General features: G+C 41.4%; 1 protein-coding gene across 1 annotated transcript in view; it reads right to left on the reverse strand.

Annotated features, from left to right (window-relative positions):
• MCF2L2 (MCF.2 cell line derived transforming sequence-like 2) overlaps positions 1–13680 on the reverse strand; it is a 115522-nt gene extending 101842 nt beyond the window's left edge. Inside the window, exons 1-3 of the mRNA XM_041406012.1 lie at positions 13476–13680; positions 13235–13318; positions 4941–5055 (exon numbers count right to left, since the gene is read on the reverse strand). Of these exons, the coding sequence (XP_041261946.1) occupies positions 4941–5055; positions 13235–13310 (191 nt within the window). The 5' untranslated portion in view covers positions 13311–13318; positions 13476–13680. The remainder of the gene's footprint in view (positions 1–4940; positions 5056–13234; positions 13319–13475) is intronic.
• Between the last annotated feature and the right edge of the window lie 3277 nt (positions 13681–16957).

Here is a 16957-nt window from a genome sequence, read left to right on the forward strand (position 1 = left end):
CACAGCACGCTCGGAGCCCATTATGAAAACACAACGTACAGTGGAAAGAATGAATATTTGGCAGAAACGCACATGAAAAGGAAAGCCAGCAAAATTTCTCTTTCCAGCATGAGGCTAGCAGCTTACACAAAACATGAATATTTTATCTGCTGGATCTCTCAGCTGCTGTGCTACTCTGCTGCCAGTCTAGGTGACATGAATAGTTCAGGATCACAAATTACACTGTGCTCTTTTGAAGACAAAACCCCCAGATATTTTTATTTCCCTGCAAAATTAGACACCTCCCTACAGTCTTCATTCTCCAAGTATGCTGACACCTGAAAGGGGCACTGAGCTCCAGGGCATCAGTATCCCCTGACTTGTGTACACAAAGTCCCAGGAATTCTGGTAGGCAAAGCAGAAAACGAAGAGTTCTGTTTTGCCAATCACAAACTTGTTCTGGGGTTGCAAGTCATTCAAAACTATCCTTTTCAACATATCAGCTAGAATAACAGTTCCTGTTCCTTCTCAATGCTTTTCAAGGAGGATCTAGGAGGTAGTGATTTGGTGCTTCATTCCACCTATGTAGACTCCATCCTCTCTTTCCCTCTCAAAAATCCTACTCTGGAGTGCCCGGTTTCAGTGGGACTGCTCTTCTCTCTGCCTTCCAAGAGCACTCAGCGTTGGAGAAGCTAAGAAGTACACACTGAGTATCCAGAACCTTCACCAGAGCAGGATAGCTCAGTCATCTCAGGACAAACCAGAGACAGGCAGGAAGACTAAAAATGTCACAATCAGAGGACATACTGTAATCAAACATCTTATCACAAATTAAGGAAAAAAATGGTTTAAAATGTCTCCTTGATCCCTATTCCACTGTCCATACAAGGACCAACTCAGGAACTGTTTCCATGGGTCATTTTATCCAAAGTCATGTCAATAATCTACTGAAGACTATCAACACAGTAACAACTCTGAGCTCTTGCTGCAGCCTTGCAGGATCAAAAACTGAAAGCCAAAGTATTGTGCAAAACTGGGATGCCATGTGAATGCTCCTAGTAGTTCATACTGATAACAGGAAAACTCACTGAATTTTCCAATTTAGTATTTTTACAGCATTCCTCTGAGGTTTACAAAATTCAATGACAATACATGACCTTTCCTCTTCAGTAGTGCAACATGCAGCTCTCTGCAGAGGACAGAAAATATGTTTGCAACAGTGCCTCTAAAACACAGGGAAGAGAACTCATCTGTTTTACCTTTTATAAATACACAAAGGTATACATACTCTTCAGTAGTCTTAGATATACACAAACACATACACATGCTTCAGTAGCTCAACAAATATTCAACAGAATAAAATTCCTCGATAATGTTCAAATAAAGTTAACAAGGATATTGTGTGTGTTGCAGATTGTTACAGAAACGGTGAGAAACTAAACACAAAAGTGTCAACCTGGGCCCTTCACCTTCAAATGACGTTCAACACACCATCAGTTGTTGTCACTGAGATAAGCCAATGGTACTTGTATGTTTGCTTTTTGATGTGGAGGTTTTTTTTTTGTTTTGCTTGTTTGTGGGGTTGTTTTTTTTGTTGTTGTTGATGTTGTTGTTGTTGGGGGGTTTTGAGGATTTTTTTCTATCTTTTTAGCTAGATAGGACTGACTGAAGTCCTAAATTTAACCAGGGAAACAGAGAGCGTGTCAGCAAGTGATCCTATTTCAGCAGCATGCTGAAAGGCCGTGCCAAGGTCTGAATGTCATTTGGCACCAAGGGATGGAAGCAGGCACACAGCCATGGGAAGAGGCCTGGCCGAGATGGCAGCATCAGCACAAGTGGATGTACAGCTGAGAACCCCCACTCAGTGTGCATCCAGAGAAAGTTTGTTGAAGAACAAACACACACACACATTCTATCAATGTTTGCTCAGTGTCAGTACTGTAATATCTCTACCTTCATTATGAAAATGCCTTGGGGTTTCTCCAGTTCTCTGAAAAGGAGGATTTGAAGACAATCCCAAAGAGCAGATAAACATCAGGCTTACCTCCAAAATAAATTCTGGCACATTTGCCCAGATCTACAGATGTTTGGCAGAAAGGTTCTCTTTCCCTGAATGAAATATCTGCAATCAGCAGAACTCTTCCATCCTCAGCTCTATATTCAGGTTTGCCCTCGAATACTCACTTGAGATGTTGAATTTCCTGACCTCTTTTGGAAGGAGAAAAGGACATCTGTTTATCAAAGTACTTAATCCATGTCAAGTTAAGGAGAAAGAAATTCTGGCCATGGAATAAAGCAAGTAAAAAAGGGCTTTCTGGAGCTATCTAGTGCATGCACAGAGACATGCATGTGCACACCCATGTTACTGAGTGTCTGTGGATGTGTTTGTATGAAGACTCCTTTGGTGCAGCACTCTCACAAGCAGGTGTTGAACCACAGGGAAAATGAATCAGGTTACAAAAGTCTTACTGGGCTGATCTTCAATCCTATAATATGTTTTGTCAGATGAGCATATAAGATTAATCATTCCAGAAGGACTTAGAAAGTTACTAAGTGTTAGTAATGTAAGTGATGTTATCTGCAATCACAGAGCTTATCTCCACAACTAGCATGGACCTTATTGTACAGGATATGCAAAATCAGACACTATAAAAGACAGATATTCTCTCTACATTTGCCTGGAAAATGATGCTGATTTCTCTGGTTCACTAAGCTCTGAAGAAGTATTTTCTATGATAAATAGGATGAACTGCTTTTCAAACTATACCTCATCTCACCTGATTCATGGCCATACCCTCTGTAACTCCAGAAGAGTTAGAGACAGCTCTCTGTTCTTAGTCACTTTGTTGGATACCTTCACATCTTTCTTGAGAATTAAAGCAGAAGGTGGACTACTAGCAGTGAAGCTACACACACAGGAATACTGTTATATTACACACAGCACTAGCTAGTACAGTAGTGCTGGCAAAAGTAACAATGCACACCTTTTACTGCTTGCTGAGGTACATGGCAAAGACTCTGTGTGCATGGACCAAGCCAACTGCAGATTGACAGAGCTCTGCTGCACCCAAACAGGTCCACTACTTAGGCCTCATTGAGTTTGAGCTCTATATAATTATGTCATAAACCACACAAAGCTTTCTGCTCAGGATCTTCTTCTAAATTAACATCTTTCTTCCTCACCATTTACAGAGATAGTGGCAAATTTCAAATGGTGACTCAAGAAATGTAGGCAATCCTTCTAAAAGCACTGCAATAAAGACTAGAAAATTTCTTGGAAAATTCACATCCCTTCAGTGTGGTCTAGGTTCAAACCTAAGAGCCAAACCAATGTGCTGGTACGCAGAAAATGTACCTTGAAACCCCAGCTAGTCAGTGACCTTGAACAGGTAATTTAGAGCAAACTGAGCAGTCACTTACTCAACAAAAGTTTTTGTGAGCCTGCCTGTAGAGTGATGTATTACTCACATATATGTCATAATCTGTAAAATAGGTATATCACAGCTCTCCTGACTTACAAAGTTTGTTCATTCTTTGCACATGGCTCTGGGATTCCTCAGGGGAAGAGAAAGCAGAGAACTGGAATTGAAACAAAGCAAAAGTCCATCTAGTTCAACACCCTGAGCCCAGTGTTGGTAGATAGTGGCTACTGAGACAAAGGCAGCAGGAAAACGAGAAGGCCAATATTTCTCTTGGTATATTCTCCCAAGCCCCAGCATTAAGGAATAAATTACTTCCTTCAGCCTGGGTTTGCATTTGAGCCATTGTGTCCAGCTGCCATTGATGGAGCAATCCTTCATGAATTTGGCTTATTTCTTTTGAATGCATCTGTGCTTTTGGGCTTCTCACAGGCTGCAGAAGCTCAAAGCATTTCTGTCTATCATGTTGACAACGTATCATGCTGGTTCCCCACATGTGACAAAATCACAGGGAATCATCTCCCTGCATAGCAAGTACAAAGAACTGAAAAACTACTTTTATGGTTTTCTCAGCCACTGATGCTGTTGTCTATACCCTGAGGCTGGTCACCCTCCCAGTCCTGAAGGAGTAAAGAAATACTGAGAACAGAGTTTCCCCTGGCGAACAGAAGTCCCACAGAGCAGAGTGAAACAATGAAGCTGTTAAGTTCGCAGTATGTGGTTTCTCTCAGCTTGCTTTGGCGACTCTGGCAACAACTTTGGCAAATACACGGAGGTGGAGCTGTAAAACTTCTCACTCAAACTTGAAGGAGGCACGTTTTCAAGCACCTTTTTGCAGAAGACCACAGGAAATGATAAATAATTGCTGTGCTTCTCATTATTACAAACAGCCATGGTCTAGAGACAGGATCAGGGGACTGAAAAAATATTAAGCTCTCTTAGATAAGCAAAAAGTAATTCAGCAGTCATGCTTTTCATTTCCTCAGAGGAGGGGAACTCAAGTTTGTTTCACTATCCTTATAAAGCTGCAGGCAAAAAGCAAGGAAAACATCCTGGCTGTGGAGCAATCTCCAAAGAAATGAAGTGCCTGAAAGCACATGGTGCTTGCCAGAATCCTGTCAGTGGGGCACCTCACTTGCTTTCTCAGCAAGGGGAAAGCTGCACAGAAAGGTGCACTCAGAGGAAAAGCAGTCATGGGGCCTATGTAAGTATGGCTCCTTCCTGAAGCAGCCCTTCCCTCATTACATCCAGAGCCCTTGAGGCTTTTCACAAACACCCCCCTTTAGCTCCCTTTGATCTGCCATCTTTGCTGCTGCTCTTCAGAACTATTCCTGTCCTAATTCAGTTCAACATGCCCTGTTTGAAGCTTTCTTTTCCATGAAAATGACATAATTCCTAGGGCCTCTGGTGTATAGGGAAGTTTCATAATGACTGGAGAGATGCAGAGGCACTGGTATGTCCTGGTAGCACAACTAAAATCAGTGAGCCACTGGGAAAGCAAAACTCTCTAGGAAATCAACAGAAATTTGTGCTTAGTCTCACCTGGGAATGCTGGTTAGATAAGTGACCACATTCAGAAAATCGTCATCAGGTATCTCACTGAATCCTGCAAATTCTGGAAAGGTTATAATGGGTGCCCCATCCTTCCCTCTTCCTCCTGCAAAAAAAAAAGTCAAAGTTTAGAAGGTGATTTTATGACTTTGGACAGCCTGGTCAGTACTCAAGTGGGAAACACTGGCATACTTCTCCTTGTAAAGCACCCACATCCAGTAATCATCATCAGCTCCCATCTGATACAACTCATTGTAGTTTCATTACCTCAGTTTACTCCAGATGAGATTCTAGCCTTTGAGATTCTCAGCTTTTTCATTAATCTTCTGCGAAATTCTGATTAAGTGCTTTTTTTCTTTAAGAATGCTCAAATGCATGGAGGAATTTTTCTTATCATACTTATTTGCACCAAAACACTGTTAGGACAGGAAACTGCAAAACTCATAAGCAATAAGTTGAGTCCCTTTCTGAGGGATTCCCTGATTCAGATTCAGGTAGAGCCACAGGAGGCATGGAGCCAAGCCCCTTGGAAGCAAGCAGCCTTTACAGCTCTCCTGACACGATGCTCAGCCCCAAGAGCTGCTGCAGCCCACAGCACAAACCCTGTTTACTTGTAGCACCATTCCTAACTTGGTTCCACTAATAAATATGGGCATTGCTCCAACCACACAGAAGTTACAGGGGATTTTCTCACCAGCTTGGGCTCAAAGCTGAGAGCAGACTGAGGAGGCAGCAGCACATACAGCAGCATGATGAAACAAAGCTTTTGTTATAGGTATCTTATTGCTTAATTCTCCTTAAACAGTGTATTAAGAATATGCTTTTCTCTGAGTCTTTCTCCTTTCTCTGCAATTTTTATTTAAACATATTTTTTGCACCAGGCTCAGGAACTCTCTAACAACACAGTACTGAGTGAATTTCTGCTGCAGATTCAGTTTTCTGAGTCATTCATGACACACAAAGGACTCTTGCCCAAGGGACAGCCATATTCTGGGCTTCTCTTTAGTAAAGAGGAAGCTGTGAGGCAGTAAATTACCTTCCTCAGGAAAATATCCAATAAATTATCCCATTAGGAGCATGGGAGTGGGGGGAAAAGCCCATTCTCATTCCTTGAAAGCACCCTCTAAATCCCCATAAATAATCCCCGTTTCCAGACTGCTCCCATCCACCATTGCCTTTCCCTGTTGATAACCACAGTTGATGCCACAAACCAGTTTCTCCTGCTCTGTTGGTGGTCATTGCAAGGAGGTGCTCCAGTAATTCCTGGCTATTTCTCTGTAGAGTGGACAGTCCCTTGCTAGTCCTGATCCTGCCTCTGCCCTATCCTCACCAGCCTCATTTGGATCACTTAAAATCCCTTCTGTGCTGTCTGGCCATGGAGAGTTGGAATGCTGGGGGATACAATGTTTGCACAAGGTAAAAGTCAGAGCTCTAGAAAATAGGAATTTTGAACTTTTTCTTCTTGACATCTGGTGACATGGTATCAGCACACTACCTTTAGCCCCTCCTTTCCTTTCTGAAGGTTGATTATTGCTTTGACTACATCTGAAAATGACTCAGTTTTGTGAGATCATTCACTATCTCACCTTGCTAAGGAGAAAACAGGCTCAAAAGTCTCTCAGCCAAGAGGGAAAGCAAGAAAGCCATTATTCACACTGCACTGAATTGGATTTCAAATGATAAGCAGAGCCACAGCCTCCACATTGACCTCCCCACTGGCCTTGGGGTGATGCCAAATGCTGATGCATGGCAGCTGGATCTCCAGCTGCACTGTCTGCAGTCAGCAGTGATGTAGAATATGCTGTCTTGCAAATTTAGTCAGGCTTCCCCCAGACTGCTGCACTCTAGACCAGGAACTCCAACCAGCAGGTACCCAGTTCGGCTGGTTTGTTACAGATTCTCAGTGACATCTCCTGGACACAAACAGTAACAGCCAGGAAAATTTAATCCAAACAAATTTGCTATCTTTTTGTGCAGGGCTCAGTACATGCCAAGGCATTTCATATGTAGTATCTTGTGAACATTCACAGGATTTCTGGGCACCAAACTTTCCCATTCACATATTTCAAATATGTGAATATACCTTAAATGAGAGAAATGTAGCAACTTGGAATATTTTGGTTTAAAGTAGCAATATTTGCCACTGAAGGATAAGGTAGAGATTCCCCTGGATTCCCTATTTTAACACCTGATAGTTTAGCTACAGTTATATTCAAGATTTGTTCAAACTACAAGTTTCAAAGGGTACTTCTAATGCTCCTGCTCATGAGGATCTCTTTGTGTCCCTTTTATTTCATCTCCTGCATCTCCATTCACATATGTGCTCTTCTTCCCCTGGCCTCTTCCTTGAGCTGGATGAGGCAGGCTGATGATGCACTCTGTGTATTTTTGTCATGGGATCTTCTCCTATAAAAAGCCATCCAAAGAATGAATGTAAGCAGACTGAACACTGACTTCTTCCTTCCACCACTGGCAACAAATCTAGGACACTTAGGAGCAGCCTCAGACTGAACATTCAACGCAGAGTCAGCAGCTCCTGCCTCTGACTAAGCCACAGGCCCTTAACAGCTGCTGATCTCTATCTCATTCTCCAAAGTGAAGGCAACACTTGCTGCTTCAACCACACCAGAACCCTCAGATGGTTGAGCAGAGCTGTTTTTCAGACAGGGAAATAAACAAGGAAAACTTCAATTCCTGCCACACCAGGAAATTAGAGGGAAGTTTGAGGGAGTTTGGTATTCAGAAATTGTTAAGTGCTATGATGAGAAGAGAGCAGAAATGTGTAAAGTGTTGAGTGACAAGAAATACCACAAATATGTTACAAATTAGTTTTTCCTGCCCATATCTGAAGTTCAAACAGTAGTTGAGTTACAAAGGAAAATTATCTATATCCATTTGGATAAGGGATATAAGGGAAGCTCTTTAAATACCAAGAGTGTCTGGAAAACTCTCTCTTCAGTAAAAGAGAGCAATTCCATACATCTAAATGTTAATGCCAATTTTTCCCTGACACTAATCCAAGAATTGCTGCAGTATGCAAATTTCTGCAGAATGTGGATTGACAAGCTGCAGCCCTTTTTTCCTCGGCCATCAACCTTTCTTTCTAGGGAGTTGCCACAAGATTTCTTCCAGTCCTTGAAATACTTTAGCTAGATACTACTCAATGTCTTGAAAGGACAGACAGCAGAAACTAAAAGCCAATAGGGACAGTCTCCAGTCAGCACCATAGCCATAAGGACTGAGTACATGGAATTTGTCTTTTATGAAATTTAGAAGAGATAGCACACAAGCTGTTTCAGGATTGTACAAGGTACCCATGGTAATGGGACCTTCACTAACTCTTAGGTGTGCCAATCCCCAATGTCCCAGGACACAGAGCAGCATTCACAGCTGCTCCTATTAGACAGACTTTCCACAGCCAATGCAGCCTGGATAGCTGCTGCAGTGAAGATGGGGCCAGAATTCAGCTGTGGAAACAAAAGCTGAAGTATCTGGGATAGGAATATATGTGGGGAGAAAAGGTTATGGCAGCTGAGAAAATTTAATTTTGCTTTGCAGTGTAAAGGGTGTGATTGACAAATGAGGTGTGAGAGCTGAATTCTGAGAGCTCTCTCAGCGGAAGCTGTATGTTGGTATGACTGATGTAAAAGCAGAAAGCAATCACAACTGCAGGCCAAGACTCTGAACACAATGAGGATCTTAGAAAATTTCCCACTCCCAGTTCCAGCCCTCCCTATCTTCCCACCTAGACACAAAAGATATCCATGGTTGAGACAATAAGGGGCTACACTAAAGTCCTATTCTATAGCCAGCAGCTCTTCTAACTAGAGATATATATGCCGACTCCCTTGGGAAATACATCTTCCCACCTAGGCACAAAAAATATCCATGGTTGAGACAATAAGGGGTTACACTAAAGTCCTATTCTATAGCCAGCAGCTCTTCTAACTACCACCAAATATGCTGACTCCCTTGGGAAATAAAACCAAAACAAATGAAAAGCACCAGCCCAACAAAGGGCTATAGTCAGAAGTTCCAAAAGTTAGTCTGCAAGTTTCCAGAGCTCACCTCCCCAGCCTGCCACAGACAGGAACTCATCAGCTAGTATTGGAAAGTGTTCTCTCAAATGCTGCTGACACTTGCAGCCTTACTGCTTGGGCCTGCCCACATGCAGAGAGCTCCCTGAGTCATCACAGCCCAGCCCTGACTACAGTTCATCTCCTGGGTCAGACAGCCAAAAAGTCTAATGATATCTTGGCTGAAGTTTCACTGCTTTGGTCAGGTCTTGCTTTTTTCCAAGCTCTGTTGTTTTGGTTTGTCATGTTGATTAATGGTTGTGAGTGATGAATTTCTCATTAAATCATGTTTCCTGGGTCTCAATTTTTATAAAGATCCAAACTGTCCTTTTGGCAAGGTCAGGCCAGGTTTTCCAAAAGGCTCAGTTTAAACAGGAAGCAGATGGCCAAATACCCTCCAGATTTTGCAAATTAAATAAACTGGCTTCTGAGTCAGTTACCATTTTCAGATATACTCTCCCATCCACTGAAGCCTGTTAACAGGAGCAGAACACAAAGAAAACGATTCTCCCTGCTAATACACTTCGTGACAGTTTGTCTAATAAAGTCGTGATTTAGCAACATGATCCATTATTGCTGCAAGTGGCAGATTGGGCTCTTTGACAGAGTAATTACAGATAAGAACAGGTTGTGAAGCTGCAGATAAAAAAGTGGGGGGGCAAAAGAATGGTAGCAGTTCCAAGAGCAGATTGGTACAGCAGGACAGAAAAAGTATTTTACTAGTGGTTCTTTATTCTTGAGTAAAAACTGGTGTGTTAGAATAACCTGGCTTTCAGTACTACCCAACTTTGTGATCTAGCTCCCTTAACACCTACAGGAAACACACAAACCTAGCTGAACACTCCTGTGTTGTCACAGCTGTAGTCCCATAATTGAGAGTTTGGTTTTCAGGGAAAGGCAAGAGGCAGTAGTGGTATCAAAGCTAGAATTTAACCACAAGAAGCAGTACTCCTACCAGATCTCACAAGCTAAGCAGGGCTAAATCAGCACATGGGAAAAGAGATGACCAAAGTAAAATTACATCATTAAGGACATTGCCACATTGCATTGCAGCCTTTTCCATGACCTCAGTGGACCAGAGAAGGCTTTGGAGAGCTACCCTGTTCTTGGCATGGAGTAAGGTCTTGATTAGTCTGGTAGTTGGAGGACCAGGACAAACAGGAGGCTGTTATTAGGTAATAGATAGACCCTGACACAGTCAAACACCAAACTCATTAGACTTGTTATGTAATTCTTACCATCTGCTCAGAGACCACAAGACAGTCAGATCCTCTTAAGAAGTTTGCACACAGCAATATGGAGAGAAGTGTTTGTAATGAGTCATGTCCAGAGAAAACAAAGAGGCTTTGATTCAATCATTTTCCCTTTTCTTTTTTACTTTACTGCAAGGAAACATCGTGAGTTCACTGCATCTGCCTCAGCTGCCAGCTGTTACTAAAAAGGTGGTATTAACCAAAGAAATACTCATCTATGACAAAGTTTACAACAGTCAACCATGGACTTCCATTATCACTGGACAACTGCAATTGGGGTCCACAGGACTGAGAAGGAGAGCTTAGCAAAGCTAGAGGCTGTGGAGTAACACAAACCAGACTCAGTGCTACATCCTCTGGGCTCTGCACAGGCATGGAAGAGGTGACTGTAAATCAGTGTATACCACTGTTAGGAAGTTGTTCAGAAAAACAAAATTTACGTCCATAATGCTCTACAAGAACATTGGAATTGCCTTTTACTGCCCAAGATAATGACACCAAAGAATGGAAGGGCTGTTTTTGGGTTTGGTTGTTTTTGGATTTTTTTTTTTTTTCCAGACAGTGGCTACTGAGGTGCAACATTTCAAAATGGAAAACCAGTAAATAGGCTAAGTATCAAATTTTCAGCCACCATGTAGGCAAGCATTGAAACACCAAAATATTTGTGGTTGCTCATACCTAATGAAAAACAGCTAACAATATGCTTTCAGGCAAACCTACAAAGTCATCTGGGAAAAAATCTAAATCAAATGAGGTCATTTAGGCGTGAATTACTTTAATAAGTGAAACGAGGCAGAAGAGTGCCCAGTTTTGTTTTCATTGCATAAAAAAAACCCAATCTTTTGCTAAAGGAAAAAGAAAGTAACATTATTTGGAGAAATGCATTTTTGCAAAGTGTAGTAATGTCTGGCTTGCACCTAAAGTTCTCTTTGCAGGAGGCACTAGAGGGAGAGTAAGGAAGATTCCTGCTATGTTTTACCTATGACTCACCAGAGGTCACTAACAGAATAAGACACTGGGCCAAAGGGGCTTCAAAGCCTCCCTTATCTTTTTCACATGCTACCATGGGGATTCTGGAGTGGAGGCACCCAGGTTTCCAAATTTACCTGTAAACTTCAGACTGATACAAACTTAGAAACTATGAACTACACTGCCCTGTTCTATAGTAGGATACTATTTCTGGACTGTACTGAGGAGATTTTAGATAAGCTTGAAAATTCTTAAAATGTGATTTGTTATTTAGGTAGATGGGGGCATGAAAGACACCTTCTCACTCTCCTTTGTTATTTGTTAGTACTTCTATGTTGATGAGCCACTTATTTGCTGATTCGTAACAAACAAGCCCCTCAGCCTTGCCTTCTTTGAAGAGTTATTTTTCAAGTCTTTAAGCACCTCATATTTAAACAGCCTCATTTAAACACCTTTCTCATCACTTCCAAGAATAAAAGCATTAGATAAATGTGAAGAGTTGAATTTGCTAAAATAGCAGGTGAGAATACAGGCACTGCTGAAATTATGAATCCATAAAGAAATATGAAAATTCTTTTTTTATGTCTATCCTTGACATTTTTATTTCATGTTTGATGTTCTAGCTGGAATTGGAAATGGGTTTTTTCTTCCTGTTTAGTAAACCACTTTCCACAAGTTGCTCATTACATGCTGTATTCAGCTTTTGCTATTGGTCCCAAATGTTGCAAGGTAATGGGGTTCAAAAATAGCAATCCTCCACATTTTACTGGGCAGGCAATTGTATATGAGGCACTCAGTTCTCAACAGCTCCTACTTACCCCTGCACTGAGCACAACAGTGGGATGAAAAGGGTTTGAGCAATTTAATGCAGTTACAGACCCTGTCCTGCCCAGAGGGTTGTGGAATTCTAGGAAGGCGAGACCCTGAGATGCTTTACTGCAGATGAGAAGGCAGTTGGTGCCACCTCTGCTCAGTCAATACCCTCTTCTAATGCAAACCCTTTAGTTACTGAGCTTAGGAAACTGCCACAAGATCCTACCTGCAAGCCTCCAAAATCAAGTTTTAATACTCAGAGCTTCATAAACAATTCTGTGTAAACTAGATTTGGATTTCTTTCAGCAACTTGGAATGCATTTTAAAATGCAAAGACACAGCAAGGATTGGGCCTGCTGAGCTGACCATTTCCAGAGCTGGGATGGTGCACTCTCTGCACTCTTTACCCACCAAGAGAGACAGGCTTTCCAAGAGGACCTTCTTATAATCTTAGCATTTTGTGCAAAATCATGACACTTCACTGTTTCTATGGGGAAGATGATAAGAAAATTTTGAATTTTCTTATTTGCAGAACACATGGAAATAGAGGCAAAAGGAGTTGCCAGAGGCCATTCAGTCAACAGCAGAGACTGTTTTAGGACCTAGATAAGATTTTATCATCTACAGTATCCAAAATAATGAATTAAATAATTTGCCAAATATTTCAGTATCAGCTCTTTCTTTGGGATAGGAACTGCGTCACTTTGTGTGATTGCAAATTCCAGGCAAACAAAGGACTATGTAATAATCATATCTTTTAAAGATTAGAACCTTAAACTTTAGCAATGAATCATTTCTAAAACAAAGGCAAATGAGGAAGAAGGGGGAGGTCATGAATAGATCCCTGATAGACTAAAATCTTTTCCCACAAACAAGATGCTTGGACATTGTGCAAAGATATGCAGTGAAAGTTTTGTTCAATTTCTTGCCCTCTAAATATGTTCCTCCCAGCCCATTGTGGAGAACATGGAAAATTAACTTGCTTTAAAAAAAAAAAGTACAGCAACTTGGCATTTATCCATTCCATACACCGTGAATTGTAGCAGCACTTCTCAGGAGCAATATGAAAATACTATTGCAACTGCTGTACAGAGCTGAAGGGTGACAGTCAGCATGACACATTCCAGGATGTATCCAAGAGAATCACAGAGTGTCATTACCAGAAACCTCTTACCTGACAAGATTGCAAATTGCCTGTGGAGCTGCTCTATTATATCCACTGCTACAAGCGGCCGTATCTCCTGCTGCATGATTTCATCTGTGCAAGGGAAAACAGAAATCTTCCGTGAGTTCATAAAGCCTCAGTGACATTTTTTTCCACCTTTAACAACCCAGCAAAACAAAGATGACACTCAAAGTAAAAAGCCTAGCCAGAGCTATTCTATGACTATTGTGGTAAAGATTATGGTACTTACAGAGTCTCCTCTTCAGCCTATTAACTTCATCTGTTGCCTTGTGATTTCAGAGAGAGCTTTTCATAAACCAGCTCCAGTAGATTTGCCACAGCTTGCCACAGGTTTGCTCAAGCTGACAGCTGCTCCTTACCACTTCAGGTTCCATATTAAGTCATTACATTTGGCCTCCCACTACAGCAGTTTTTCAGTCTTTGAAACAGTGAAATCTACTGCACATACATGGCCCTGTTCCACCCTGAACTCCCCGAACTCTGCTGGAGACTTTGTGTAGCCAGCCAATCCACAACAGTTTCCTTTCCCGATGCTTTTTCCGCTACAAGCAAATACATAGTAAAAGGAGGAAATAAGGGGCTGTGAGACTTGCTTCTCATGAAAACAAAGCCTGTTATTTTAACTGAGCCTGTTAGTTTAAACACTAAAAAGTTTAAAAGTAACTTGGCAAGCAGCTAGGCAAAAAATTACCTCAACTTTTGTGTGTGATCTATGAAGTGAAAAGCAATTATAGTCTCACATGAAGCTAATTTGATCTCTTTTTGTAACAGGTGCACCCAGTTATTTTCCCCACTCTTCACACCAGTCTAAAGCAGCAACATTTACAAGAAATATTTGCCAACTTAACTGGCAGGATCAAGGTTTATGTTATAATGACACCTATTGGAACTACTCCTTTAGCCACTGTACAGAGCAACAACCAGTCCTGGTGCTGTACAGATCACCTCTAAGTGATGGGTGGTAAGAAGGAGGCTGGGTCCAGACAGACCACAGACCTGAGTCAGGGCAGGCTGATGCCCCATTTAAGCACCAAGATATTAACTGATGTGAATTCAACATAGGCACTGAAATACTTTTGTGCACATGGTTTTAAACCAACAGTCCAGAAACAGAGAGGAAGGTCAGAGAGGGTAGAGATTAGCTTCTTTCTCCTGCATCCTAGTCTACTACCCAGAAAACCTTCTCTGTCTTGCTTTCAGACATCCACTCTGATCCTTTCCAGAACTACGGATTCTAGGTTTAAACGACACAATATCATTTGAAAAGTTTTATGTTCATTTTCAAACACTTCACTAATGCCTTGAGACAAAGTAGCTGAAGAGCTTGTGTCACAGTGGGTGACACACAATGCGAAAAAAAATTGCAAAGATTTGGCTGATGCACAAAAAAGGCAATGATTCCAAAAAACAGGGCAAGAGGGGGAAAAAAGAGTCAAGAAGGATGATTCTGCAAATCCTCCTTTTTGAACTTAATAGGAGAAAATGCAAACTTGAGAAAAGAGTCAAGGAGGATGATTCTGCAAATCCTTTTTGAACTTAATAGGAGAAAATGTAAACTTGAATGAGTGATGTTTTTGATGTGGGACCTTCTTTTCCATCCTGTTGATGAGGCTCACTATCACCTCTCTGATTCTTGACATTGTAGGCAGCAAAAGCAAACAGGAATCATGGAAGGGATTGTTATACATTGTCAAAGCAAATAAAAGAATAGTAACCCATTAAGTTTTGCTCTTTTACTCTGCAATTTCTTCCATGCATATCCAGAATGGGACCTGGGGGCGAAACTGCAAAGCAAATAAAGGAAAGCAAACTAAAATAGTTTTGAATACTCAACGTTATTTTCTAGAGAGTATAGAATACTATGAGCCTGATTACTCTCTAGCTGCTGAGGAACAGCTTGTTGATAACCCTGTCTGGAGTCAGATAAATACTACATTCAAGGAACCAGAAGCAAAAAACTCCTGTAATCTATGAACATAATTCTCAACAGATACTGAGAAATGTCCCCAGATTATTGGTCCGAAGATCCTACCATCCTTCAGGAAGTACACTGGAAGTATTTCTGAATCACCATAATAGTAACAGATTTGCCCTTTTAAAAAGAGGTGTTGGCAGCAAGATGAAGGCAGAAGAGAGGAAAACTAGTGACTGTAGCTGATTGTAACAAAAACCAGTCAACATGGAAGTACAGGAAAGGAAAAGCAAATTAATAATTTAAATAAAGCTTGGATTCTCAGAACTGAGAAACCTCAGGGCATCATCCATTGAAGGAAATACTGTTGATTTCAGCATCCAGAAGGTGCAAAGTTGTTGTGACATCTGTGCAGTCCCACAGGTGGTCAGGTACACTCAGTTTGACTAGAACTGAGATTATGCCAAACAGCTGCAAAAATAGAAAAAAGGTTTCTACAATGGATAACAGAGTCACAAGAAAAATTCTGACATAAATGGAAAGTTAACTAGAAAAGGTGCCACCTCTCAGAGACTTGCCCAGCCCTCCAGGGCAACAAACCTGCCAGTAGTTTAGTTTGTGTTTGGTGTTTGCCAATGTGAAGATATCATTAATATCAATCAGTCTTGAGCAAAACAGAAATTCCACCACCCACCCAACCCCTATTTAGCTTTATTAGCTTGCTGCAGACATAGCTTTGCTACTGGTTTCTAAATATCCTTTTTATTTCAAAATATTTTTGTGATGTAAGGATAAGATGAAGCAAAAGAAACAAAAATTGCAGAGTGCCAGCTGGTTCTTATCAAATCTCCTGTCTGGGCAAGATGAACCACATGGGATTTCCTGTAAAAGCCACACTCAGGAGGAGATGTTCAGATGATGAGAAAGGTGGTAGAAAACACATTTGATGACTAGGAATCACACATTCAATAAGTCAGTACAGTTCACACAGTGACATGCTGGGAAAAGCAATTGCAGCAGAAGAAACTAGCAGGAGACAGAAAATCTGAGAAAACAAGGGAAGGTGCCTCACGAGCCCAAATGGCAAATCAGATCATGTGGCTGTGAAATGTCAGCAGCTGTAGCCAACAGCACTCAAGGTCCCATTTGCCCATTTGTGTCTTCCTCTAGGACAGTGCTTAAAGGTAGTTACTCCCCAACATGGAAGAATCTGTAGCACCACCATAGCACAGACCTTGCAGAAGTCCCAGTCCTTGGAAACATGATTGATTTCCTGGGGCTGCTGGAGGAAGTTTTTAATCTTTAATTAGGAAAAAAGCTTGAAAAAAAATCTTATAAGCAAACAAAAAGACATAAGTCTGGGTTTGATTCAAAGCTGTGACATTTGTCTAGTATCAGTGAGCATTAATAATTTATATCTGCCACTAGCTTTATCTCAGGAAGCCCTGAAGCCTCTCTGGTCTGTACTGCAAGTCAGGAAGCAGCAGGAAGTGCTGCTCACCCTCCTGGACAGAAGCAAGGCACCATTTTTCTGTGGGACTGATATTCCAGCTGAGAAACCCCTTCTTCAGGGTGACATGAGCTGGTATTGAGCTGACAGCTACAGGTTCATAGACACTTCAGAAAAACTTATTGATGACAGGCACATTTTAACACTGCATGGTGCCAAGGGGAAGGTTTCAGGAAGCTGAAAAGCTGCAGGAACATGAAAACTATCTTGTTTCATAGCATCCCTTGCTAATATCTACAGAGGACGTTGGACAACTCCTGCTCACTTCAGAGCAGTTCTGTCCTCTGAT

This window comes from Onychostruthus taczanowskii, unplaced genomic scaffold (genome assembly GCF_017590055.1).
Source record: "Onychostruthus taczanowskii isolate IOZ18803 unplaced genomic scaffold, ASM1759005v1 scaffold24, whole genome shotgun sequence".
Lineage (NCBI taxonomy): Eukaryota > Metazoa > Chordata > Aves > Passeriformes > Passeridae > Onychostruthus > Onychostruthus taczanowskii.